Source organism: Dioscorea cayenensis, chromosome 15 (assembly GCF_009730915.1).
Source record: "Dioscorea cayenensis subsp. rotundata cultivar TDr96_F1 chromosome 15, TDr96_F1_v2_PseudoChromosome.rev07_lg8_w22 25.fasta, whole genome shotgun sequence".
In the NCBI taxonomy this organism is placed as follows: Eukaryota; Viridiplantae; Streptophyta; class Magnoliopsida; order Dioscoreales; family Dioscoreaceae; genus Dioscorea; species Dioscorea cayenensis.
The window spans coordinates 21851273-21878735 of record NC_052485.1 but is presented as its reverse complement, the minus strand read 5'-3'; the positions used below and the strand labels follow the sequence as shown (position 1 = coordinate 21878735).

Below are 27463 nucleotides of genomic sequence, written 5' to 3'. Positions count from 1 at the left end.
AGGTGCAAGTATTTATTATATATTAATTTAATGAAAAATTGTAGTCTCCTTTGGACATTGTCAGTACAAGCAAAGTAGCCAGACCAAGAAGCTAATAACTCAAGTAAACCAAAAGCTAAGGAATTCAAGTGTATGGCTCTTTGGGTAGATATGTACACTTTTATTATCAAAAGCTAATGAAAACTAATTAAAGTAAAAAAAAAATCCCATTTTTTCTCTTTGATGTTTATTATGTAACTTAAATTTGTCATGTTCTCTCTCTGTTTGTTTGTATATTTGTAGACATGCCATGCCAGCCAATTTTTCTCAGGCTTTCACTTAAGAACTTCATGCTCATAAGAAAATCTTAATTACTGATTTGAATGCCATACAAAATATTTCATTGAAGAAGATTGTTGTGTACGATTAGTCGCATTGTGATGTTATATATATATATATATATTTGTATTTACAAAAGAGAACTAAGTTGCACGGTAGAAAAATCTGTTCAAAGTAATGCACAAGTACTGCTTTTCTCCGTCAATAGTCAAGGTCAATGTTGATTTTCTCTCTCTCTATTCTTTTTTCCTTATAATACCATTTGTTACAAAGTTAGAATAGTAGTATGATTATTTCCAAAGTGATGGCACAGTTAGTTACTCAGCTTGTCTTCCTCTTAGTTATCTTCCATTATTCTATGGCAACTGACACTTTGAACCCTAATCAGCCCCTCCGCGATGGCCAAACTTTAGTCTCAGCCAAAGAAACCTTTGCCTTAGGCTTCTTCAGCCCTGGCGAATCAAAGCATAGATACGTCGGGATTTGGTACAACAAGCTTCCAGGAGGCCAAACAAAAACAGTAGTATGGGTTGCCAACCGCAGTAGTCCATTATCAGGCACCAACGGAAGCTTGGAACTGATTAATGGCACTCTGACCATCAACTCCATGATCTTCCTGCCCATGCCCATGGTGGCCCTTACCAATCCGGTGGCACAGCTTTTAGATGATGGCAACTTCGTTATCAGAGAAGCAAACAGCAGTGAGTTCGCTTGGCAGAGCTTTGACTACCCGACTGACACACTTCTCTCCGGCATGAAGCTTGGATGGGACTTGAGAACTGGTATTAACCGCAATCTGACCTCTTGGAGGAGCAAAGACGATCCATCTCCAGGGAGCTATGTCATATCCATCGACCTCGAAGGGATTCCTCAGACCAATTTTTGGTCTGGTTCAACTAAAAAGTGGCGCTCTGGGCCATGGACTGGTATCAAGTTCAGCAACCTAGCAGAACAGCCGCGCACCTATGGCCTTCGTTTTTGTTTTGTTAACAACAAGGATGAGGTTTACTACATGTATAACACAACGGGCACACAGATTGTGTATCGGAAGCTAGTGGACCAGTCCGGCATGATGAAAAATTTTGTGTGGATTGAGAGCACTGGCATGTGGAATATCTTCTTGAACTACCCCATGAACGAGTGCCAGGAGTACTCAAGGTGCGGGCCTTACGGGGTTTGCGACATCGATGTCTGGCCAATATGCAGGTGCTTGCAAGGGTTCAAGCCAAAGTCGCCGCAGGAGTGGCCTCTCATGGGTGCCTCATCCGGCTGTGATCGCCTCACAACGCTAGACTGCAAGAACAGGTCCGATGGGTTCATGATTGTCACCCTCGCGGCACTGCCAGAAACATCAAACGCCATTGTATACGCAAATATCAGCCAGGATGAATGCAGAGGTAGGTGTTTGAAGAAGTGCTCGTGCACAGCCTATGCCACAGCCAACATCAGTAGTGCAGGACTCGGGTGCGTTATTTGGGTGACGGAGCTCATAGACCTGAGAATGTCTACTCATACTACACAGGATGTCTTTGTCCGGCTTGCCGCAGCTGATCTAGGTAATTAAGCTCCCTGACCAACTAACTGTTAATATTGTGTTAGTTCACCGTTATACTTGATTTACAATATCACAAGGATCATCCGACAGTATGCAAATGAAAATATTTGGTTACTAGATTAATTAAGTTAGCTCGCTAATGTCATTATTATATATTTGTGGATTAGATCTGGCCGGCGTTTTTGACCATTTCTTTCCATAAAAATACATCACATCAGTCACTAATTGGAACGATAAGATGAATCTGACGGGTGAATTTGGAGAATTTAGAATGCGTGTTTTGATATCGACCTAACTAAATTAAAGCAAACTTAGGTCAAGTTTATTGTTTGTGGATATTAGGTTGTGATGAGAGATAATTGAGGTGTGAATAGGTTGAATAAGTATTTGGAAGTCCTACTTATTTCCGCAATAATTATTACTGAATTTAATTTTATTATTAAAATAAATCAGTGGTGATAAGAGATAATTGTACTTCTGCATTTTCTTTTTCCTCAATGAATCAGTGGTTCATCGACTTTATTCAAAACATAAAAAAATAAAAAATAAATGAATCATATTATCATTAAATAATTACATTGAAATCAATGGTTAGCGACTCAAATTTTTATTTGATAAACATTACGTCTTTTTCCAAAACTTAATTGGGCTTTATGACATAACTCTTGACTAATTTTTTCAAGTGATGTATATATTTTTTCTCTCTTAATAAAGTGGGTAAACTATAAATTTATTCAAAAAATAAAAAATATAGCAATTTGATACATTCTTTGGTTTGTAACTTCAAAAATTTAATTCCTTAAGCACATCTTGGAAACCATCAATTTTTTCTTGTTGATATCATTGTTATCCATCGCAAACAATAATTTCTCATCTAAAAAACAACAGTGTATTTGATTATGTTTTAATGATTCAACAGCCTCAATCTCAAACAAGTCTAGTAAGAAAAGTGAAACCAAATCGGTGGTTTTGATCATAGTTTTCTCAATGGTGGCATTGATAATTCCAATAATATACTTCTATTTATGGGGAAAGAAGAAGATGATACACAAAGGTATGTAAACTAATTATATTCTCCTAAAAACTAAATCACATGCCATTATTGTAATATATATATATATATATATATATATATATATATATATATTCATCTCTTCCTGTAGCTATCCTTACATTAAGCTTTTGTTTCACATAATCAATTTGAGAAAGACATCAGGGGAAATGGTGAATTTGAACTAGCACAACTTCAATGGAGTACTCTAATGGCGGCTACACACAACTTTACTACGACAAACATTCTCAGAAAAGGTGGTTTTGGCCTTGTCTATAAGGTAATCCACGTATATATGATCAGATTAAATGATTTATTATATAAGAAATTGTGATAAAAACATTAACTACCTACAGGGGAAGCTGGCTGAGGGACATGAAATTGCAGTTAAGAGACTCTCAAGGAATTCAACTCAAGGCATTGATGAGTTTGAAAACGAGGTTACTTTTATTGCAAAGCTTCAACACCGAAACCTTGTGCGACTTTTAGGATACTGCATTAAAGGAGATGAAAAGATTCTTGTCTACGAGTATATGCCCAATGGAAGCTTGGATACATTTCTATTTGGTTAGTTTTAATTTGCTTCTCTTTAAATATCCATATTCTTCATTACAGTAGCCAAAGGATTGCATCCCCTGATTTTTTGTTTGCAATTAATTAGGCAAAGAAAAGGGAGATCATTTGGACTGGCAAACACGCTTCCACATCATTGAGGGTATTGCTCGAGGTCTTTTATATCTTCATCAAGACTCGAGATTAAGAATTATACACAGGGATCTCAAAGCAAGTAACATCCTTCTAGACATTGAAATGAATCCCAAAATCTCAGACTTTGGTTTAGCCAGAAATTTTGAAGATTGTGAAACAATGATCAAGACAAGAAAAGTAGTTGGAACATAGTAAGTCCACTTTCACAATTTCTATATTTTTTCTTATATTAATCAAAAATTTTATATATCAATGATTATAAATGACAACAATGCAGTGGATATATGGCCCCGGAGTATACATTGGATGGAGTTTTCTCAATGAAGTCAGATGTGTTTAGCTTTGGGATGTTAATCTTGGAAATCATAAGTGGCCAAAGAAATAGGATTTTACTCTCAAATCCACACCTTTACCTCCTTGGGAAAGTAAGTAGTACAATATATGTATATATTGAACTATTTATTTTAATATATTAAATTTTAGCCACTGTTTACCAGAAAAAAAAGGATTATTAGTGTGACTAATAATTAAGCAATCATTCCAGGCTTGGAGATTATGGAATGAAGGGAAGGTTTTGGATTTATTAGATCCATTCATCAGCAACTCATTTTCAGTGAGTCAAGTTATGAGATGTATAAATATAGGTCTCTTGTGTGTTCAAGAAAAATCGGAGGATAGACCATCCATGGCATCAGTAGTTGTCATGTTAAGCAACGATGATGCCCCATTACTAGAGCCTAAAGAACCGGGGTTTAAAGCTATTTTTTCCACTAAGTATGACGCAGTTTCAAATCAGAATGACTTGCATACTTTTAATGATATCACACTCACAGAGCAAATAGGTAGATAGCATCATTAAAAAATCCAAATACCCAATTTTATTGTATTAATTTAATTGTGTATACAATATTAACATTATGATGTCTTGTACTTTTGGAGATTTCTTTCATTTGCCATATGAAAATAAGTAATCGCTAAGATACATCTGTATACATTTATGACAGGCATATTTGTCTATATATTCCGACAACATAGTTCTATTTGTTTATATACATACCCCTATAAATAAAAGTGAATTAAAAAATATTGCACATTTTCATCTTTTTTTTTTTTTTGTTGTAGTTTCATATTTTTAGTTGCAGTTTTAAATGATGCAGAGTGGGAGAAATGTATAAATAATAATGATGATTGAGTAAGCTATTTTTGTATAAATAATAACACTGAGAAATAATAACAATGTTTTTGTTTGTAGTTTTTTAAGCATATTTGATTTTTTTACATTGATATAATAGATTATGATCATGTGAAAATCTTCTATATCTTCATTTGTATTTTTTATCCATATTTGCATATTATGAGGGCGTTGGATTCTATGGACCCTCAGGCTTTTTACTTTACCCATGCTTGGGTTTTCTATTGCCTGTCATGCATTTGTCACTCGAACCTTTTTGTTAAAAGGAAGCAAACAGCATGTCTTTCTTTGCTCATTTTCTAACTTGGAGCTTTGTGATTTCTAGATCTGAAATCTCTGATGCTTGGACATCCAAAGACTCTCGTAGTCATGGTGGTGGAATCCTCTCTCACAGAGACACTCTATTTCACAATTCAAGTAGAAAAACAATCAGAAAAATAAGGGCACATTCACTCCGACATTATTTCAAACACATTGCATGCACAACTCATATAACATAAAATCATACCCATCATCCAGTGATTTTTAGTGTTTAAATGCGACCATTTCCACCATTGAGGGACCACTACAACTAGTGGTGGAACCAGGATCCTCTGGTAGGGGAGTTAGAGGCAAAGTTTAAAAAAAATTATTCTATAACTCAAGTAACCCAAATGCTAAGGAATTCAAGTGTATGGCTCTTTGGGTAGATATACTTTTATTATAAAAAGCTGATGAAACTAATTAAATTTAATACAAAAAATTGCCATTTTTTATCTCTTGATTTCTGATTATGTGACGAATCACCCTCCGGCTCAGCGTCACCCAGCTCCATCCTCCAACCCTATCTCTTATGTTCCCAAAACTGAAAAGGGCAAAGCCCCTATTGATCTTTCCCCCGTCGATAACTCCTCCGGCAAGGCCGTTGAGCATTGCTCCAGCCTTAGCCTCTCGACAGGGATCAATGCTAGCGGACTTCAAGAGAAATCTTCCTTTCATTCCGGCGACCGGGAGCTCGCCGGAACACCTGAGATTCCGTTTGTCCCTCATGAGCGCGCCGAGGGACAGAGTGCACTGTCGCCATGCAGTGAGGACGTGATGGAGAAACCTTCAACGTCCGTCCATCTGCCTCGCGATAAGCACTCCAACATTTGCTTTGGATCTTTGTCCGCGTCCCTTGTGCATCGTGATCAACCCTCCCGGGATCCCAGCAAACCACGTGAACATCCAACTATTCCCACTGAGAAATCTCGAGATGATTCAATCTCTGAGAGACCATCTCATCGTGATCAGCATGCTAATAAAAAATCCAACCCATCTGATGAGATGCCTCGAGATTCGCTTACCCTTGATCACAATATTACTCCACCATTAGAGGTAGCTTTGCCTCGTGATAAGCTCTCTCTGAATCTCTCACCCGATGCTGTTTTAATTCATCAAGATTCGAATCATTCAAACTTAATTAATTCCTCATCATCTAAGTTATCTTTGCTTAATGATTTACACTCTTCTCATCCTAGTTCTGATCATGGACTGGACTCATCCCTTGTTCACCTTCCGCAGGAAATCATCCCCCCTCACCTGCAAGGTCTCCCCCCAGTTCTAACTATACCTGATGGTTATAAATGGATATTCATCTTCGGTGGATGGTCCCTGGTGCCAAGTGTCAATACTGGAAAATTCTATGATCATGATCCTACACCGCAGAACACTCCAGTGGAGACCCCTTCTGATGAAGAACTCCTTAACTGGGGAGAAGACGAGAATATCCTTGATCATGACATGGATGACGTCAATCTCCTATCTGATGAAAACTGCATCGATCAGGATGACCTTGCTCCTCTTCAAATTGACCCTGATCCAGTTATTTTCGGGACCTTGGAAGACATACCAGATCAACTCTGAACTGAGGCTATACAACCCAGAAGAAGTGAAATACCCAAAAAACCCTCTAGACGATGGAACGAAGAAGCAGGGTTTGTACCTCTCCCTCCCCGATCTTCCAAGAAAAAAATCCCTGAAGATCCACAAGAAGGTACGCCCTCCACTATAAATTCAGTCTTTTCTTCCTGGACCGATGCTCAAATTATTAATTATAGTAATTCTTGTGGCATTAAATTCCTAGGATCTCCTAATCATAAAAATAAATGCATTGAAAGAATTAGATCGCTTGAAGCCTCTAGGAACTCCTTTAATCCTGCAACACTTAGGTCCCCACCGAGACCCATCTAGACATTCTCTGTTTTTTAATGATTATTTTATGTTGGAACGTCAGGGGTCTTGGCAGACCCTCTAAATTCCATTTAGTTAAAGAAGTAATTTTAAATTCCAAAGCAGACATTATTTTCCTACAAGAATCCAAACTTCAAAACATTCACGGTTCCTTTTGGAGAACTATCGGAGGTCACAAATTTGACTCCTTCGATTTCCTTCCAGCTATAGGAACTGCTGGAGGAATCATTATCGCCTGGGATAGCACGATTCTCACTGGTATCTCATTTCATAAGGGATCCTTCTCCATCTCCATCAGATTCACAAGCTGCTCTGATAATTCCACCTGGACTTGCACTAGTGTCTATGGGCCAAACTCCAGATCTTTAAGACCCAACTTCTGGAATGAACTTAGAACTTTAAGAGATCTTAACACAACTCACTGGATTATATGTGGTGATTTTAACATGATCTTTTCCTTAGATGACAAAAACACCGGTACTTCTAATCCTCGTGATATCGCTTTATCCCAGAACCTCCTACACGACCTTGAACTTATTAATCCCCCCATAAATGGAAGAAAATTCACCTGGTCCAACGGACAAGCCAATCCCACCTGGGTCTGCCTCGACAAATTTCTTTACTCATACGACTGGACCTCCTTTTTTCCCAAGAACCACTCAATTCGACCTTCCTAGATTTGGATCAGATCACTCTCCTATCTGCCTTGATTTTGGTAATCACATCAAGCATCCCCGGCTTTTCAAATTCGAGAAGTTCTGGTATACAAATCCTCTGATTACCAACCTCATTCAAGATTGGTGGTCTGAACTTAATCATGTTGGCTGTTGAGCGTTTATTTTATCCAAAAAACTTACTCACCTAAAAGCCAAACTCCGTACTTGGTCAAAAAACACTTTTTGTGCTACCAAGACTCTTAAATGCAACCTCCTGGCTGAACTTCATTCCATTGACATCATTGGTGAATCTAGGCCACTTTCTGAGGATGAGTCCAACTGTCTCTCTCATATCCGTTCTGAACTTTATAACATCTTAAACCATGAAGAAATTTACTGGAAACAACGTTCCAGAATCACCTGGCTTAAAGACGGGGACTCAAACACCAAGTTCTTCCACCAAGTCGCTAATGGAAGAAGAAATAAAAATCATATCTCTCATATTCTCCATGATGGCCATTGGATATCTGGAAACGATCAAATTGGCAGAATTTTTACTTCTCACTACCGCTCTGTTTTCGGCTCTGCTATGCCTGACAGATTCCTCTTTGACTGGAACTTCCTCTTTGACTATAAGGAAAGAATTGATCTCTCCCAACTCGAATTGACTTTCTCTCCTGAAGAAATTAAACTTGCTGTATTCGGCCTTCACCCCGACAAATCTCCTAGTCCAGACGGCTTCGTTATTTTCTTTTTACAAAAACACTGGACCATCCTTCAACCCTCAATTGTAAAACTTTGTGAGGATTTTTATGAGGGTACCATCAACCTTGAGCGTATCAACTGGATTCATATTGCCCTCATTGCCAAAAACAATACGCCTATCAAGGTAGGGGATTTCCGGCCCATCAGTCTTATCAACTCTACCTGTAAAATTATCTCTAAGATTCTTGCCAATCGTCTTAGTACTGTTATCAGCTCGCTGGCAGATGACTCACAATCTGGATTTATCAAGGGCAGATGTATCGCAGAAAATATTGTTGGTGCTCAAGAAGTAATCTTCAACCTTCAAAAAAGAAAATGTCTTGGCCACATTTTTAAAGTGGACTTCGCAAAAGCTTTTGACTCTCTAGACTGGAACTTCCTGATTGATATCCTTGCTGCTAGAGGTTTCGGACCTAAATGGCTTTCCTGGGTTAAATCCATTTTTTTCTCTGCAAAGGCACGGTTCATCATCAATGGAACTACTCAGGGATACATTTGCTGCAAAAAAAGGCCTGAGGCAAGGGGATCCTCTCTCTCCTCTGCTCTTCGCCCTAGCCACTGATGCTTTGAGTGCCATGTTCCATCATGCTCTAAATTCTAAAGTCTTGATCGGTGTGCCACTGAACTCTTTTGACAGCATTTGTCACTTCCAATATGCAGATGACCTCCTAATTTTCTCTACTGGAGGACACAAAGACCTTCAAATTATCAAACTAATATTGTACATTTATGAGTGTGGACCCCGCCCAAAGCTTGATTAGAATAATCAAAGCATTGTTTTCCCCCTCTATTCTCTTCCCTTTTGTCAGGTTGCTCTCAAATCAAGTGGTGATGAGGAATTCCTGGAGGAATTCATGGGTTCCCATCACATCTATGCCTTTGATATTTCAGCCTTTTAACTTTATTGTTTTCCTCTTCTCTTGTGCTTCTTCTTCATTCCTTTGTCTTGTAAGGGAGGTTGCTAGTTGGAAGGTTTTTGAAGCTTAGTTTTCAGCTGGGCTACCTTTTCAACACTCTCTTTTTCGGCCATCATAATAAGCCCCTAGCCATTCTTGGTTAAATTCTTTTAGTAGTGTTGTTTTTGGTAATTAAAACCATGACATTTTCTCTATCCTTTGATTAGCTTGCCATGTTTTGTTGAATAGCATGTTAGCTCTTTTTTTTTTATTTAGAAATCTTGGCATGTTGATGGCTAAATTCGGAGTTGTTCATGCTTGTTGTTCTCTTAGTTCATAGCTCATAATTGTTGTTGAAATCCTTGAAGCTTAGTGTTAGCTCAAGGGCTTGTGCTTAACCATCCTTGTTTTGAGAAAGGTTTGGCCTTGGCATTAGTTTAATGAGTGTTAAGTTGCTTGTTTCTTTCTCACCCAAGCATGGTGGAGATTCTTGGACCTTATTTGAGGGTAGACCAAGCATGCTAAAAGCCATGCATATTGTGTATGTTTCCATGTATACATATATATATATATATATATATATATACATGTATTTTATATATGTATTGGTTGTATAAATAGATATGTTTTTTTTTTTCTCTCTTAGTTTGGGTTCTACAACTTTTGTTGTTGGTGGAGTGGTTTTGTAAAGTTGATAGCATTATTGTGTTAATATGTCTAAAGACTAGAGCTTGGTTGTGAATCTGCAGAAATGTTTTTGTGTTAATGGTTTGTGTTTTTGTTTTTTTTTTTTTATATTTATTAGTCAAGGCATTGTAAGAGAATGAGGGAAGTTTTGTAGTGGAATGTGTTTAGAACTGGATGGTGGAGATGTTCTCTCAAGTTAAAATATTAGTTCAAGGCAAATGTCAAATGATTGGAGGTTAAGCATTGGATCACTTTAATTTTAATCATGTTAATTGGTTAAGCCTTTGAGATGTATTTATTTCTTGTGTGTGTTCCTGCTGGAATACATGCAAGACACTTATTTTATTTAGTTTATTTATTTATTTATTTATTTATTTTGGTTTCTCTCTCTAGAGAATGTAAAAGTAATACTTGGTTGGTGTTTAAACTTGTAATTAGAATGATTTTGTTTTAACGTTGGCAAATCATTGGATTTTAGGATCATTTTAGGGAGTGGTCTTGGATCTCATTTTGTAATTAGGAAAATACCAGGTAAGTAATCCACCGATAACTCTGTATTTTCAATATTTGAGAAATTATTTTATTCGGTAAAATAATTATCTAGTATTTTGTTATTTTATTTTGAATATCTATTATTTTTGTTAATATTGATATTATTTAATTGGAATATGTATTTTGAGGCATTTTCTTTAATTAATTATTTTTGTTTAGTTGTTGACTTGATAAATCTACATTGGTGTAATGCTAATTAAAGGATTGCTATTCATTTTAACTTGGTTGTTAATTTATTATTTATACTAAGTGTGCGATTACAGTCAGATGATTACTTCAACATTTATAAAATTCGTTTTGTTTGTAGGCATGGGTTAATGATTCGGCTATCATTTGGATTGACTTAGTTAATTCCATTATTTATTTATTTATTTAATCATTTAATTTAGTTTTGAAGAAGTTGGTGTTTTGAATAATTTTAAATATTTTATGTACTTAAATTTTTATATTTCATTTATGGTTATCGATTTATTTCCCTTAAAGTGAGATTTTGATATTTATTAGTATTTTTGAATATATATGAACTTGAGGAATTTTAGAAATTTCTGAACTTGTACTCTGTAAATATTTTGTATCTGAATGTTTTGGTCTCCAAATGAGCGATATGCAACCCTGTCAGTGGGGGGTTAAACCCTGATTTTGTCGACAAGTAATTTTGGGAAAATGAGACTGCAGTTTCGCACCGTGTCCGTTCGGTGAAATAATCAACGGCCACCTGGTATTCAGTCTCGGGTCACCGAGGGTAAATAAATGATTTCTGTTATTTTGGGCTCAGGTCTGTCACCGAGGATAAACAAATGACCTTTGGCACTTACAGTGAATTTGGAGACATACTCTCGATTTTGTTATCTATGCTTTATCCTTTGGTTTTGATAATACTATTTGGTGCTATTGATTTTTGTACAAATTTCATATTCGCTTTCCTGGTTTTCAAAATTTTGGTGAACGACTTACTTGGAAATATTCTTTTATTAGAATATTATACTCTGTATTTTGTTAAATTGTGATTTCGGAGACTTGTGCTTTTCTGAAATTCCGGTATACTTGAAAAGTTACTTTTGTAATTTCTGACTTAGTCTAACTATGATTTGGAAACTTATGCTCATATTTAGAAAATTTTCTATAATTTTGATTTAAAACTTTGAATCTAGTATTCTTTTGATTACATTATTCTTAAATAGCGGTATTACTTGAGAACTATACCTCTGTTGAATTATCTATTTTGTATTAGTTTAAACTATGTTTAAACTTTGAGTTATTCTTAATATTTGAATCAAGATTTATGAATCCTGTTGTTTTAAATCAATTTCTGGATTACTTACTGGGCTAGTGAGCTCATAGATTTGTTTTAAATCCTTTTCAGATCAAGAGTGGTAGACCGTGGTGGATCTTGAAAGACTGCCTGTAAATGTAGCTTGTCCTATTGTAAAATTGTAGTCCTTGTCATTGTCTATCACTATGTTCCTGTATTTTGTATTTCTGGACTTCTTGTATCTTTGGATTGTGTACTTTGTAGAGTCTGTAATCCTGTAACCCAGTTGGCTTGTTATAGTTTTGTTTGTCCTAAATCAGGTTCTGAGGCCTTGCAGGTCTACTTGGTTCACGCCTTGTGGATCTGCGACCGTTTGTCTGCGCACCGGGTCCAGCGAGCCGGGTTCGGGGCGTGACAATGAGGGATCCTCTGGATTAACCATTAATTACTCTAAAAGCTGCCTTTACTCTTCCAACTATGGTTTCCAACCTCACCATTCATCTGCTAGAATCCTCAACTGTTCCCGCAGCAGCCTTCCTATTACCTATTTAGGAGTCCCTCTTTCTGGTCGTAGACCGAGATGACTCGACTGAGCTAATCTCATCGGCATGGTCCGCTCTAGGCTCACTACTTGGAAAACAAAGTATTTATCTCTTAGGGGCCGTTTAACTCTTATTAACTCTGTCCTATCCTCCACGCCCGTATACTGGATGTCGGTTTTCAAGCTCCCCAGCTGGGTGATCAAAGAAATTGATAAAATCCGAAGAGACTTTATCTGGAGAGGCCCTGATCTGGGACCCAAAGGAATCAGATTAATTGCCTGGAACAGAATCACCAGACCACGGATCATGGGCGGTTGGGGCATTATTAACCTTCACTCCTTCAACATTGCTTTACTTGGTAAATGGTGGTGGAAATTATCTTGCAAACCAACTAGTGGTTGGGCCAAAATCATCCACGCTAATTACTTTCTTAGAGACACAAACGGAATCTTTTTTCACATCCCTCCCAGGAACAAATCCTTCTTTTGGGCCGGTGTGACCTCCACTCTCTCTCCCTTTCGATCTTGTATCTCGAATCTTATCAAAAGTGGCTCCAACACATCCCTTTGGTTTGACCGCTGGTACAATGGAATCCTACTTAAGGACCGATGGCCTGACCTCTTCAATGACTGTAAGGAACCTTGGATCACCGTTAGGCAGTTTTCCCAGAATCTTTTTCGTACTGAGCAAATCTTCCATTCAGCTACGCCAGACTTATTAACTCCACTCATAGATATTAATCCCGATTGCTCTCGCGCACAGTGTGACACTTATTCTTGGACACTGGTAAAAAGTGGCATCTTCACAGTCAAATCTTTCTATAAATTCCTCAATGATGGTGGAACCCGCAGCCCACTGTACTCCCAATTCTGGAAACTCGCAACCCTAGCAAAATCACTCTTTTCTGCTGGCTTACTGGAGAGGACAAAATCCTTACCTTATCCAACCTTTTCAAAAAGGGTTGTATTTCCCACTACTCCTCTGACACTTGTGTCCTTTGTCATAATGCCTCTGAGAACCTTCAACATCTATTCATCGACTGTGCTTTCTCAAAGCGTATCTGGGCATTTTTTGCTCATTCCCTAGACTCTACTACTCTCCCACAGACCATTCCCCTTTTGTGGACATCCTGGATTCCTTCCCTCACTCCTCATCTTTGAACCCTCTGGGACCTTATCTCCCGCGCAATATTGTGGAATATTTGGCTCGAAAGGAATTCCCGTATTTTTCAACTGACTGCGTTGCCTCAGTTACATATCATTTTTAAAACTGCTAATACGATCTCTCCTGGTTTCCAATTGCAGCTGACAGGCACCAGCAAACCCTTAATGAAGCTTCCCAGAAAATCAAGCGTTCTCTTGACTTCTTCAACCCAAGGACCTCAAATTCTACTGGCGAGACAGACCACATTACTCCACAGGAATGGTTGACCCTCCCGATCTTCTAGTCAGGCCTGAGTCGTCAGACGGTGCCTTTCACCTGATTAGATTATTATCATCCTCTTTGTTCTAGTTTTTTATTTTATATTTTCTGTTCTTCCTCACTTCTGGTGAGAGTTTCCTTATCTTGTACTGTTTTCTCTACTTTTAATAAACCAGTGGTTTATCCACTTTTTATCAAAAAAAAAAAAATTTGCTTTAATAATAGATCTTGTTAAATTTGCTCTGTTCTCTGCATGCTTGTTTGTATATTTGTAGACCTGCCTTGCCAGCCAATTTTTCTCAGGCTTTCACTTAAGAACTTCATGTTTATAAACAAATCTTACTGATTTGAATGCCATACAAAATATTTCACTGAAGAAGATCGCAGTCTATTCACATTGTGATGTTGGTACCAAATATATCTGTTGATGCTTGTCTGAAATTTAACAGGACATCATGGTTAAGCATTGGTTGCTTGTGCCTGTGTTTAAGGTCCAAATAAAGGGTTGTTTTTTTCTCAGACAATGATGATTTTGATGATAAACTAATCGTGATTCTAATCTGCAGAGTACATATTTCTTTTTTTGTTTTGTCATTTCTTTATTTTCTTCCCCTTGTCTACATCTTGATGTTTGTTACTGTCAGTATGTTCTGTTCATTGATCCAACAGTGTCTTATCTTCATCAAGAAGTAAAGGTTGTTATACTGCAATTTGGATTTCTGGACCATGATATAATGCTCTGCTGCCTTCTTTTCCAGTATAATCAAACTTGCTGAAGATTGATTGCAATTTCAGACTGCATCAATGCCACAACTCTCTGCCTTGCTATGGACCTTCTTATTTGTGCATATTTTCCACTTACATTGCATTCAGCATTATTTGTGATAAGCTTTGCAGTTTACTTACAATGCTCAATACCAATTAGAAACTGATGTCTTCATTATTGTCTGTCAAATTTACTTCCATGAAGTCTACCATGCATATATAATGTAAATAATGCACCCAAATGTACGTACATCCTGGTCTTGAAGAAAATGTAGCTTATAATATTCATCTATGACCATTAATTTTGAGATGCAAACTTTGATTGCACTCGAACTCTTCGGTTTATAGACTCAATACATGTCAAGCTCGAATGCAGACACGGGAAAGCTATCTGAAAGACCACTTGAAGGTGATCTTCTTCAAAGAAGGATCCTCAATGTACATCTCAACTACAGAGAGCCAAAGCATAAGTTCTTTGGTCTTCACTCCAGTCATCTTCTTCATCTTCCTATTCTCAACAAAGGCAGTCACCTCAGGAGCATATGACACTGCCCTTTTGATTTTTTTTGAATGTATGGTTCTTCTTCTTCTTCTTCTTCTTCTGAATCAACCAGACAAACCCTGCCTCACGGTTGTATCCAAACTCTTCTATGTCATCCAATGGAAACAAACCATTTGGAAGGCCAATCTCTTCCAGCAGTTGAATGGATTTCTTCTTGCAGAGAGCATCTCCATTGTATATCCCAGCGCCGCTGCGGTAGCTCTGGATCATCTGTGCTGCCATTGTGTGAGTTTTAATATGAAGTGATTCCTGAGAGCTGATAGAAGCAAGCAAATGACAAAGGTTTTGGAGAATGGATGCTTGCGGTACTGATGGAATGAAAATATTGAGTGTGCTATTTATAGATACATAAGGCTACTGATGAGAAGAGGCACACAAAAGACTTTGACCTGTTACTCCTCTGCAATAAGATGCTGTATGGAATCAATGGAAAGTCTTAATGGAGGTACAGGCTTTAGAACAAGTGCATTGATTTTTTTAGTATCAAATGGAATTGCAGCTTTTTGGACATTGTCAAAACGGGCAGAGTTGCTTGGCAAGTCTCTCTGTTTTTAATCTATCAATGTTGTGTCACATACTGATTTACTAGTTACTTCATTGTTTTCTCAGGAAATAAGTGATAGTATGATATCAGTTAACCTTTACTAGTTTACTGACTCAATTTTCAGCTGCAGCTCCCAGGCTTTGCACAATGCCAACCTCATGGAGAAGTGCCAAGGTTGTGGACCCCACCAGCACACCATTTTTTTTTTTTTATTCTTCATTAATATACCCGTGAGCAATTTTGCTACTTTCTCCTCTACCTTTCACCTTCTCCCACCTAAAGCAATGCTTCACCTCTCCACCATGCCACACCACACCGGCTCATCAGAACTTTGGGGCATCAAAAAGGATTCTGGCATCAAGGCTTGTTGTTTCGGCTGATATTGCTACATTTAGCCATGTAAGTCTTATGTTTGGTTGATTCTTCTTGTTCCTGCGGTTTAGGTTGCCAAGCTTGTGGGTATTGTGATGTTGATGCTAGCTTGTTATTAGCCCAGTTTTTTAGTTCCTCTTTGCTTTACTAGTTACAGATGTTGGTTTGTATTGATACCATGTGCTTTATTTGTCAAGTTGTCAAATTGCTTAGTTTTTGGTTATGCCCACAGATTGTTTGTTGATATGCCAACACCCTTGAAATTTGTTTGTTTTTTCCCATCTATTGCTTGGCTAAATAATTTTGTGGTTGGATGTGTGGTTCAATTAGCTTAGCATGTGTGCTTATACTTAGTGATTGTTGCTTTTTGTTGTGGTGGCTCTAAAGCCTTGGAGTAGTAGGTGTATTACAAGGTTTCGTTGTTTGAATCCTTTCTTATAAATTGGTTTCATGCAAAACTAATGATTTTTTGTTGGTTATATTTTGTTATTGCTTCCTATGATTAGATTCTAAGTATTGTTTTGCTTAATTGTGCATTTGTATGAAATTACCCTTATTGTAACTTTGTAGGTTGAACTTTTCATGGCCATCTTCAGTTAGAAATTAGGATGTCTTGAGTAAATTGTTCTTAAATTCCCTTGTTTTAATTTATCCCTCACTTATTGGCGATCGTGTTTAGTAATTTGAGTTAACTCTCTTGCTGTACCTTCAAAACTAGAGTTGTAAATTGTTGGAAGCCTCACATTTCAACACATGATGCTTTTTACTGATTATCATTACTTGGATTGTGTTCATTCTTAGTTTGGTAGATAATTCTTGTTGGCGTCTAAGTTGGTTGTGTTAGTGTGGAGTTTCAGCCCATCAGATGTGGTATGTACCTGGTATTAATTCCTTTATTTGTATTATATAATTAGTATTCTTTAACTTAAAGACGGGTTAAGTGCTAGTTACCCTTTTATATGGTTCGAAGGTCAAAAGATGACATCTAGATTATTGCCGGTTGGAGTGCTATAAACACAGAATTATCATAATTTATGGTCAGTTATTTATTTATTTATCCATTCTTTTTATTTTGAAACAATTGGCCCAGTTTCCATAGAAATGTTGGATCATGCAATCTTTGACTTTATGCTAAGTTATACTATCTTTGCTCAAATGAGAATTTTGGAAGATTTTGATATTATAAATCTTATTATATTAATCTATTTTAGTTTGTTAATGTAGCTATATTTTCATTGGTAAGTATTGGCATCTAATTCTTTGAAAATATGGATATTCTGAAATGTGGGCCAAATTTATTTTGTTATAAACATTTTTTGTCTCCAACCCAGTCAATGGGTTCAACATTGACCATGTTGACATAAATCCTTTGAATTGAGAGAATGGTTTCGTGCTAGGGCGTGAGTGAAACAATAACGACTTCTGACTTGAGCCACCGAGGTAAAATAAATAGATTTTGATATTTCCAACTTTGTCTACGGAGGTAAAATAAATTGACTCCAATATTCAGAATCAGGTATCACTAAGATAAAACAATTGTCATAGTAAGTTTGGATACGTGTAATCTTGTTAATTGTTATATTCGGAGTGCATATTACAATAGCGTACTTCCCTTAATTTAGATAACAACTTCAATTTAACAAGTGCATTAACATGCCTACCAATCAAATGAATGCCACTGTTATTGCCACTCTTAGCGGCCTAAAGAAGGTTCTTAACTAATTTGGAAATGTAATCTAAAATTAAATCTAGAATGAGATATACAATGGTATCAGTATCAGCAATTGATATATTGGATGTCTCCAAGTGCCCATAGTTTAAGATGTTTTGGAGACCAATGGCATAAATTTGGCCATTAGAATTCTTCTCGTGGCAATGAGGATTCCAAGGTAAGTAAATGGAAAGCTTCCGATTTTAAAATTTAAAATGGTGCTAATCGTTTTAAACACTCTTATATTGAACTAAGTAGGAAGATTTAGCATTATTGGGGTTTCTTCCATTAAGGTGAAAGTAAACAATGTTTGTTTGCAATTGCAGGCAATTAACCTAGAGGCTTTAATAATAAGAATTGAATCTATCAATATTCATCAAGTGGTTAAATTAGAACAAAGTCTAGAATCAAGTTATTGATAAGCATGGCTAAGGCTCTGAGATCTATAATACACTCTGCACTAATATCGAACTATTAGAAGAGCTAGGCCTTCCAAATGATTTGTTCCCTTTAGAAGACACTGAAGATTTAGATTAAACCATGACTAAGGCTTCATTTGGTTCTCCAAAACATGAAGAAAAGACCGCAATTTTAAGAAAATTAAGAGAGTAGTGTCATATATACTCACTGGTAGTGTTAACAATAATAAGATGAATAAGATAACTAGAAGTGAAAACCAAAGAGCAATTTCATCATTGAGATGCATTTACATTGAGGGCACTTCTGCTAGGAAGATCACCTTCAAGGTTTGCACTTGTCTCTTTAACATCTTCTGACTTCTACTTTTCAATCTGAGTAGTTGTAAAATTGTTGAAAATGTCTTGAAACACTAGAGGATTGCATTAGATTTTGTTTGTATATTCATTCAACAAGCTTTATGGAAGAATAAAAATTTTTACAACATTATGCTAAAATTCAATGTGAACCTTTTTTTTTTAATTATTTACTGCAGATATTAGCCAAGTAAATCTTTGGCCTCCACCAAATCGTCTATTTGACATTAATAAAGTTGATTTAACTTTTATACATCATCAAACCAAGCTTCCTTGGATGGCATTATTATTATTATTCAGAAAAGAAAAAAAAAAAAGAATAAACCACATTCATTGCAAACTAGAGATAGAATGGTATTATTTTCTATCTATGAGATCCGTTTTTTTTTTTTTTAATGTTGATAAACTATAAAATTCATTAGAAAAGATGTACTACTGGACAGAAGAAAAATAACAAAAACTATGGCAAGAGAGCTAGCAGCACACTAGAGTTGAATGGAAACTGGTTACAACAAATGTGAGGACGAAGAACTAACAAAAACAAAATAGACGAAGAACTAACAAAAACAAAATAGTCGAGAACAACAACAAAACCCAAAAAACAAACAAGGTAGACCCGGCAACTATTTAATGGATGAATCCAAGGGCTGCGGTCGTTCTGCTGATTGTTGAATGCTTCAGGAGCAACAACTCAGTTCAATAAAATTAAGTCCCTTTTTTATCATTAATAGGGTCTCTTCAAATTTGGCATTCCGAGAATGTAGTACTGCATTTATTTGAGCGATGAGCATATGCTCAATTTTACATATATCAAAGATGTGAAAAATGCTATGGAAGAGAAAATACAGCTACTCGTTCCATATATATGGATCAACAGACTAAGGAAGTTCCCCAATCATGTAAACTTGAGATCCTAAGAGTAATGGTGTCAAGTGGGATGGTTCGGCATGGCACACCCGTGCCCACCACAAGCCAGGTGATGTGCATGCGCTGACCATCTTGAACTCATGCTGGACAAGCGTGGCCCATCTACCACTAAGATAGGCTAACACGTGGTCCGACCCCAGAAATATTATATTTATATTTTTTTTATTTTAAATCCAAAAATATATAAAAAAAACCCTCCAAAAACTGCTAAAAAATTATTAGAAAAAATGAGAAAATTTTAGAGACATAAAAGTGAAGGCTTCATGGGGAAAAAAAGTTGAAAACAAACAATAAAATAAAAACAAAATATAATAACCCGTGGGCATGTGGGGCCTTGCAGGCCTGACATAGCCATGTGTTGGAACAACCCGCGGTCTGCAAAACCCTGGTCTAATACGGCCGGGGGTCTATACCCTGGACACAATATTGTAACATCATGCCTGGTCCAGCACTAACTGTTAGCCACCTCTACCTAATAGGATCCTAGCAAGATCAAATGTCAAAGGCCTACCATCCAATCTTATCACCAAACATGGTTTCACAATAATTAAAAGAACTAATTGATGATTTCTATCTCAAGTATAATTTAATAAAATATGATAAAAGTTTATATTCCAGTGTAAATAAACGTTTTGTGGGGACACGAAAATTCAAATATAAAATGAAGCAAAAGCTATTCACTATTATTTTTATATTTATTTATTTAAGTTATATAAATTATATATATATATATATATATAGAAGAGAAAAAGCGAGAGAAGGAAGTCGGCAGAAAAATCTGTTTAAACTAATGCACTACTTTTGCCCATCAGCTTCTTTATTTTGCTTTTTCTCAGAAAAAAATCATGTTAACGTTGATTGGTTCTCTCTCTCTCTCATCTTTCCTTTCAGTAACACCAACACCAACACCAATCCATTTAATTGTTCCTCGAGTTGAAGAGTAGTATGATAAGTTCCACCATGATGGCAATGACACAGTTAGTCACGCAGCTTGTCTTCCTCTTAGTTATCTTCCATTATTCCATCGCAACCGACACTTTGAACCCTAATCAACCTCTTCGTGATGACCAAGCCTTAATCTCAGGCAAAGAAATCTTTGCCTTAGGCTTCTTCAGTCCTGGCCGATCAAAGAACCGATACGTCGGGATATGGTACAACAAGCTACAACCAGCAGGGCAGAAAACAATAGTATGGGTTGCCAACCGTCGAAGTCCATTATCAGGCACCAATGGAAGCTTGGAACTGAATGGCAACGGAAGCCTTACCATCAACTCCATGATCTTCCTGCCCATGCCCATGGTTGCCCTTACGAATCCGGTGGCACAGCTTTTAGATGATGGCAACTTTGTTATCAGAGAAGCAAACAGCAGTGAGTTCGCTTGGCAGAGCTTTGACTACCCGACCGACACGCTTCTCTCCGGCATGAAGCTTGGATGGGATTTGAGAACTGGTCTTAACCGCAATGTCACTGCCTGGCGGAGCTACGAGGATCCATCTCCAGGGAGCTATGCCCTATCCATTGACCTCGAAGGGATTCCTCAGGCCAATTTTTGGTCTGGTTCAACTAAAAAGTGGCGATCTGGGCCATGGATTGGTATCCAGTTCAGCAATGCAGGAGAACAGCCTAGCAACTACGGCCTCCGTTTTGATTTTGTTCACAACAAGGACGAGGTTTACTACATGTATAACACAACTGGCACAAACTTTGTGCGTCGGGCTCTAGTGGACCAGTCTGGCAAGGTAAAGGATTTTGTATGGATTGAGAGGACTGGCAGGTGGAATCACTTCTTGGACTACCCCATTAACGATTGTCACGAGTACTCAAAATGCGGGCCTTACGGCGTGTGCAACCTTGATGTCTGGCCCATATGCAGGTGTTTGCAAGGGTTCAAGCCGAAGTCACCGCAGGAGTGGCCTCTCATGGATACCTCATCCGGTTGTGATCGCCTCACAGCGCTGGACTGCAAGAACAGGTCCGATGGGTTCATGGCTGTCACCATTGCAGCGCTTCCAGAAACCTTAAGCACCATCCTATACACAAACATCAGCCAGAATGAATGCAGAGATAGGTGTTTGAAGAATTGCTCGTGCACAGCCTATGCCACAGCCAACATCAGTGGTGCAGGACTCGGGTGCGTTATTTGGGTGACGGAGATCATAGACCTGAGGATGTCCCCTAATCCTACACAGGATGTCTTTGTCCGGCTTGCCGCTGCTGATCTAGGTAATTAAGCTCACTGACCAACTAACTGTTAATATTGTGTTAGTTCACTGTTTTACTTGATTTAGAATATCACAGTGATCATCCGACAGTATGCAAATGAAAATTTTGATTACTAGATTGATTAAGTTAGCTCACTAATGTCATTATTATATATATATGTGGATTAGATCTGGCCGGCGTTTTTGACCATTTCTTTCCATAAAAATACACCACGTCAGCCATCCACTAATTGGAGCTATACGACGAATTTAACACGTGAAATTGGACAATTTAGAATGCGATGTTTGGTTGTGATGAGAGAGAATTGTTGACATGTGAACATGTTGCATACGTGTTTGGATGTCTTATTAATTTCCGCAAAAATTATTACTGAATTTAATTTTATTGTAAAAATAAATGAGTCATTTATATAATAATCATTAGATAATTACAGGGAACTCAAGGGTTAGTGACACGAATTTTTCTTTGAAAAACATTATGTTGTTTCAGAATTAACTTGGGCTTTATGACATAACTCTTGAGTAATTTTTTTCCTAAAGCACATCTTGGAAAACATAAATTTTTTCTTGTTGATATCATTGTTCTCAATCATGAACAATTAATAATCTCTCATCTGAAAAATAGTAGTGCATTTGATTATATTTTGTTGATTCAACAGCCTCAATCTCAAACAAGTCTAGTAAGAAAAGTCAATCCAAATCAGTGGTCTTGATCATAGTTTTCTCAATGGTGGCATTGATAATTCCATTAATATACTTCTGTTCATGGGGAAAGAAGAAGATGATACACAAAGGTAAACTAATTTCTATTCTCCTATAAATCAAATGCCACTATAGTAAGATATATATATATATATACATATATATATTCATCTCTTCCCTAAACTATCCTAATAATATTAAGGTTTTGTTTCATATAATCAATTCGAGATAGATGTTAGAGGAAATGGTGAATTTGAACTAGCACAACTTCAATGGAGTACTCTAATGGAGGCTACGCACAACTTTGCTAAGACAAACATTCTAGGAAAAGGTGGTTTTGGCCTTGTCTATAAGGTAATCCATGTATATGTATAGATCGGATTAAATGATTTATTACATAACAACTTGTGATTAAAACATTAACTGCCTACAGGGGAAGTTGGCCGAGGGACGTGAAATAGCGGTTAAGAGACTCTCAAGGAATTCAACACAAGGCATTGATGAGTTTGAAAATGAAGTTACTTTTATTGCAAAGCTTCAACACCGTAACCTTGTGCGACTTTTAGGATACTGCATTAAAGGAGATGAAAAGATTCTTGTCTATGAGTATATGCCCAATGGAAGCTTGGATCCATTTCTATTTGGTTAGTACGTGTGTGTGTGTTTTTAAATTATTTTGCTAGTTTTAATTTGCTTCTCCTAAAATATACATATTCTTCATTATAATTGTCATAGGTCTAAATCTCTTGATTTTTTTTGTTTGCACATAATTAGACAAAGAAAAAGGAGATCATTTGGACTGGCAGACACGCTTCCACATCATTGAAGGCATTGCTCGAGGTCTTTTATATCTTCATCAAGACTCAAGATTAAGAATCATACATAGGGATCTCAAAGCAAGTAACATCCTTCTAGACATTGAAATGAATCCTAAAATCTCAGACTTTGGTTTAGCCAGAAATTTTGGAGATCGTGAAACAATGATCAAGACAAGAAAAGTAGTTGGAACATAGTGAGTCCACTTTCACAATTTCTATATTATCTTATATTAAACAAAATTTATGTATAACAATGATTATAAATGGTAACAATGCAGTGGATATATGGCCCCGGAGTATGCATTGGATGGAGTTTTTTCAATGAAGTCAGATGTGTTTAGCTTTGGGGTATTAATCTTGGAAATCATAAGTGGCCAAAGAAATAGGGTTTTCCTCTCAAGTCCACACCTTTACCTTCTTGGGAAAGTAAGTAGTGCAATATATGTATATATATGTTAGACTATTTATTTTAATATATTAAATTTTAGCCACTATTTCCAAGAAAAAAAATTATCATTGCAACTAATAATTAAGCAATCATTGCAGGCTTGGAGATTATGGAATGACGGGAAGGGTTTGGATTTTTTGGATCCATTAATCGGCAACTCATTTTCAATGACTCAAGTTATGAGATGTATAAATATAGGTCTCTTGTGTGTTCAAGAAAAGCCGGAAGATAGACCAATCATGTCATCAGTAGTTATCATGCTAGGCAACGATGATGCCCCATTACTAGAGCCTAAAGAACCAGGGTTTAAAGCTATTTTTTCCCCTAAACATGATGCAGCTTTAAATCAGAATGAGTTGCATACTTTTAATGATATCACACTCACAGAGCAAACAGGTAGATAGCATCATTAAAAAAAAAAAAATCTAAATACCCATTTTTATTGTATTAATTTAATTGTGTATACAATATTAACCGCATAATATCTTGTACTCTTGGAGATTTCTTTCTCATTTGTCATGAAAACGAGTGATCGCTAATATACATTTGTATACTTTTATAACATGCATATTTGTTAATATATCCCGACAACATAGTTCTTTTTGTTTATGTGCATACCCTATAAATAAAAGCAAATTAAAAAATATTACATATTTTCATCTTTATATTTTCTCATCTTTGTAAGATACGTAATTTCATATTTATACTTGATGCTTTAAATGATGCAAAGAGGGATAAATATATAAATAACAATAGTGATCGACAGAATTATATAAGCTATTGGGTATAAATAATAACAATGTTTTTAGTTGTAGTTTTTTAAGCATGTCGGATTTTTTACAATGATATAATAGATTATGATCAGGTAAAAAATCTCTATGTTTTCATTTGTTTTTCTTAGCCATATTTGCATATTATGAGGGCATTGGATTCCAAGATAATACGCAGCATTTTTACTTTACCCATGTTTGGGTTTTATATTGCTTGTCATGCATTTGTCACTTGAACCCATCTGTTAAAAGGAAACCAACAACACTTCTTTCTCTACTCATTGTCTAACTTGGAGCGTTGTGATTTCTGGATCAGAAATCTCCAAAGCTTGGGCATGCAAAGGCTCTCGTAGTTATGGTGGTGGAATCTTCTCTTATAGAGACACTCTATTTCACAATTCAAATTGAAGAACAATCAAAAAATAAGGACATGTTCACTCAGACATTATATCGAACACATTACAGGCATAACTCATATAACATAAAATCATAGCCATCTTCCAATGATTTTAGGTGTTTAAATGCATCCATTTCCACCATTGAGGGACCACTACAACTAGTGGTGGAACAAGTACCCTCTGGTAAGGGAGTTAAAAGGCAGTGTACAAAAAATTTATTCAATAACTCGATTATCTCTAATGAAAAATAGCGTTTACATAAATTCTTTATATATTTTAAAACAATTTTTAAATTTTTTATAAATTTTTATTAAAATTTTGAAATCTGTGTAACTTCTTAAAAGAAAAAATTGGAGTGTAAAAACCACCCAAGCTAGATTTGAACTTGCGTGGGACAGTCACATGACTTCTATTCATGTGGTTAATATGCAGGTAAATTGGTTTTGGGATAAAAAAAAACAACAGCAATGCAATTCTGAATGAAATGAGTACAAAAGAACAATTCCAGAGAAAGCACCATCTTGGTATGGATGTGTTGATGAGTGCAAAATATACACATTTGTTATATGACATTTGCATGCACTTTTAATTTACTTGAATTCTAACATGAATTTCTTTTATTTTTATTGTTACTTGGCTATTTTTGTGCTTTTAATGTGCATGCAAACAAGTTTTTGGGACAAAAAAAAAAAGGAGTGAATCTGAGCATAAAGTGTGGAAAAGCATCATTCTAGAGAAGTGCACAGGCAGCAGCCATGCAGATTATTGGAATTGGAAATTTTCAGCTCATGGCCCTTGCACGATCTCCTTGCTTAGAGCACGGCCCTGCTTCACAAAGCACAGGCGTGCTCAAGGTAATGTAAATTACTAGAAATTCTATTTTTACGAAGATTTGAGTACCGAGCGCTGCCAGCAATTTACACAAGTCAAACACACCCAAGGAACTCCCGTGCACTATTTCGTCTACAGTTAAAAGCTCGAAAGCTAGGTTTCATTGAGGAATTTTTGGCAAGGGTTTGAGTGATGGGTATGGTTTTGATTGAAAGTTGAAGACAACCACTCAAGAACAAGTTAACGTCGCTCCCCAGCCCTTTGGGTTCAAGATCAATGCCTTTTGTCTTCTCCAATCCCAGCGACTCCATCACCATCCATTAAAAGAAGTTTGAAGGAGTTTTACTAGGTAGTGTTTGTTTGGAGGGATTTTGAGTTACATGTAACTTGAGTTAATGGGTTTTTAAAAATCTAGTGTTTGATTCACATGATTCCAAAATTTCCTGTAACTCAGATTACATCCAATGAGGATTTGGTTTTACGCTCAAATTAGGCGTAAAACCAAACCCCTTGTTTTTAGATTTCTTCATATGCATAACTTGTGACTTATATGTGATCAATTAATGAAAAGCAAGTATTATCAAACATTCATGGATACTTTTATTGAGTGTAAAATTATAAAATCTAATAATAAATTTAATAATTATTTTAATAACTTATGTAAAAAATAATTTAATAATAAAATTAATAGTTAAATGATCAATACCATAAATTAAAATTATTAAATAACATAGTAGAAATGTATGAAAATTCCATAAATACTACTTAAAATCATTAAACTAATATTAAAATATTTGGTATATAAAAGATTTTTAATTCTAAATTTATAAATTTCCCTAACCAAATACAAAATCTTATAATACAACATATGTAGTTATATCTAACAAAACTCCTACGCGCGTTGAGCTTTGCTCCCCACATGTGCACGTCCTTGGGTTCTAGTGCTTCGCCTTTCTCAAAAATATATATATATATATATATATATATATATATAACCAAACACCAAATTTAACTGCCTATGTGACTTTACAATTTTTTTTAAATAAAGTTGTCCTCTTTTTTTGTCAACTTTTGTGTTCTCTCTCTCTCTCTCTCTCTCTCTCTCTCTCTTAATAGTTAATACCAATCCATTTGTTGGTCAAGTTGAATACGAGCATGATGAGAAGGTCCATAATAATGGCACGATTACTTTTCCCGACTTGTCTTCCTCTTAGCTATCTTCCATTATTCCATCGCAACACACACCTTGATCTCTAATCAGTCCCTCCACGATGGCCAAATCTTAGTCTCAGCCAAAGAAACCTTTGTCTTAGGCTTCTTCGATCTGGCGGATCAAAAGAACCCGATACGTTGGAATATGGTACAACAAGCTCCCACGAAGCCAAACAACAATCGTTTGGGTTGCCAACCGCCGAGTCCCTTGTCGAGACACCAATGGAAGCTTAGAACTAAATGGCAATGGAACTCTCACCATCAACTCCATGATCTTCCCACCCATGCCCACGAGTGACCCTTACCAATCCAGTGGCACGGCTCTTAGATGAGCGCCAACTTTGTTATCGAGAAGCCAACAGCAGTGAGTTCGCATGGCGAGCTTTGACTACCCGATCGACACCCTTCTCTCCGGCATGAAGCTTGGATGGGACTTGACAAGCTGGTCTTAACCGCAATCTCACTTCCTAGCGGAGCAACAACGATCCATCTCCGGGGACCTACACCTTATCCATGGACCTTGAAAAGGATTCCTCAAATCAATTTATGGTCGGGGTTCAACTAAAAGGTGGCGTTCGGGCCATGGATTGGCATCACGTA

The 27463-nt window shown here is 36.6% G+C and overlaps 2 protein-coding genes and 1 pseudogene across 4 annotated transcripts; 2 read left to right on the top strand and 1 right to left on the bottom strand.

The window, feature by feature from the left end:
* The first annotated feature begins 630 nt into the window (after window positions 1-630).
* LOC120277040 (receptor-like serine/threonine-protein kinase SD1-8) lies at window positions 631-4495 on the top strand. Its single transcript, XM_039283785.1, has 7 exons — window positions 631-1874; window positions 2793-2927; window positions 3083-3204; window positions 3281-3491; window positions 3586-3823; window positions 3910-4057; window positions 4177-4495. The coding sequence occupies exons 1-7, from the start codon at window positions 677-679 to the stop codon at window positions 4480-4482; spliced, it is 2358 nt and encodes a 785-aa protein (XP_039139719.1). The 5' UTR covers window positions 631-676; the 3' UTR covers window positions 4483-4495.
* Window positions 4496-14922: 10427 nt separating this feature from the next.
* LOC120277798 lies at window positions 14923-15471 on the bottom strand (annotated as a pseudogene).
* A 403-nt stretch (window positions 15472-15874) lies between these two features.
* LOC120277039 (G-type lectin S-receptor-like serine/threonine-protein kinase At4g27290) lies at window positions 15875-24193 on the top strand. 3 transcript variants are annotated; one of them, XM_039283782.1, is made up of 9 exons: window positions 15875-16077; window positions 16852-16920; window positions 20353-21685; window positions 22344-22478; window positions 22619-22740; window positions 22820-23030; window positions 23161-23398; window positions 23483-23630; window positions 23751-24193. In XM_039283782.1, the coding sequence occupies exons 3-9, from the start codon at window positions 20407-20409 to the stop codon at window positions 24054-24056; spliced, it is 2439 nt and encodes an 812-aa protein (XP_039139716.1). In that variant the 5' UTR covers window positions 15875-16077; window positions 16852-16920; window positions 20353-20406; the 3' UTR covers window positions 24057-24193. The 3 variants fall into 3 exon arrangements, with proteins under 3 accessions (XP_039139716.1, XP_039139717.1, XP_039139718.1); XM_039283783.1 differs by lacking the exon at window positions 16852-16920; XM_039283784.1 differs by lacking the exons at window positions 15875-16077; window positions 16852-16920; window positions 22344-22478.
* The last annotated feature ends 3270 nt before the right edge of the window (window positions 24194-27463 follow it).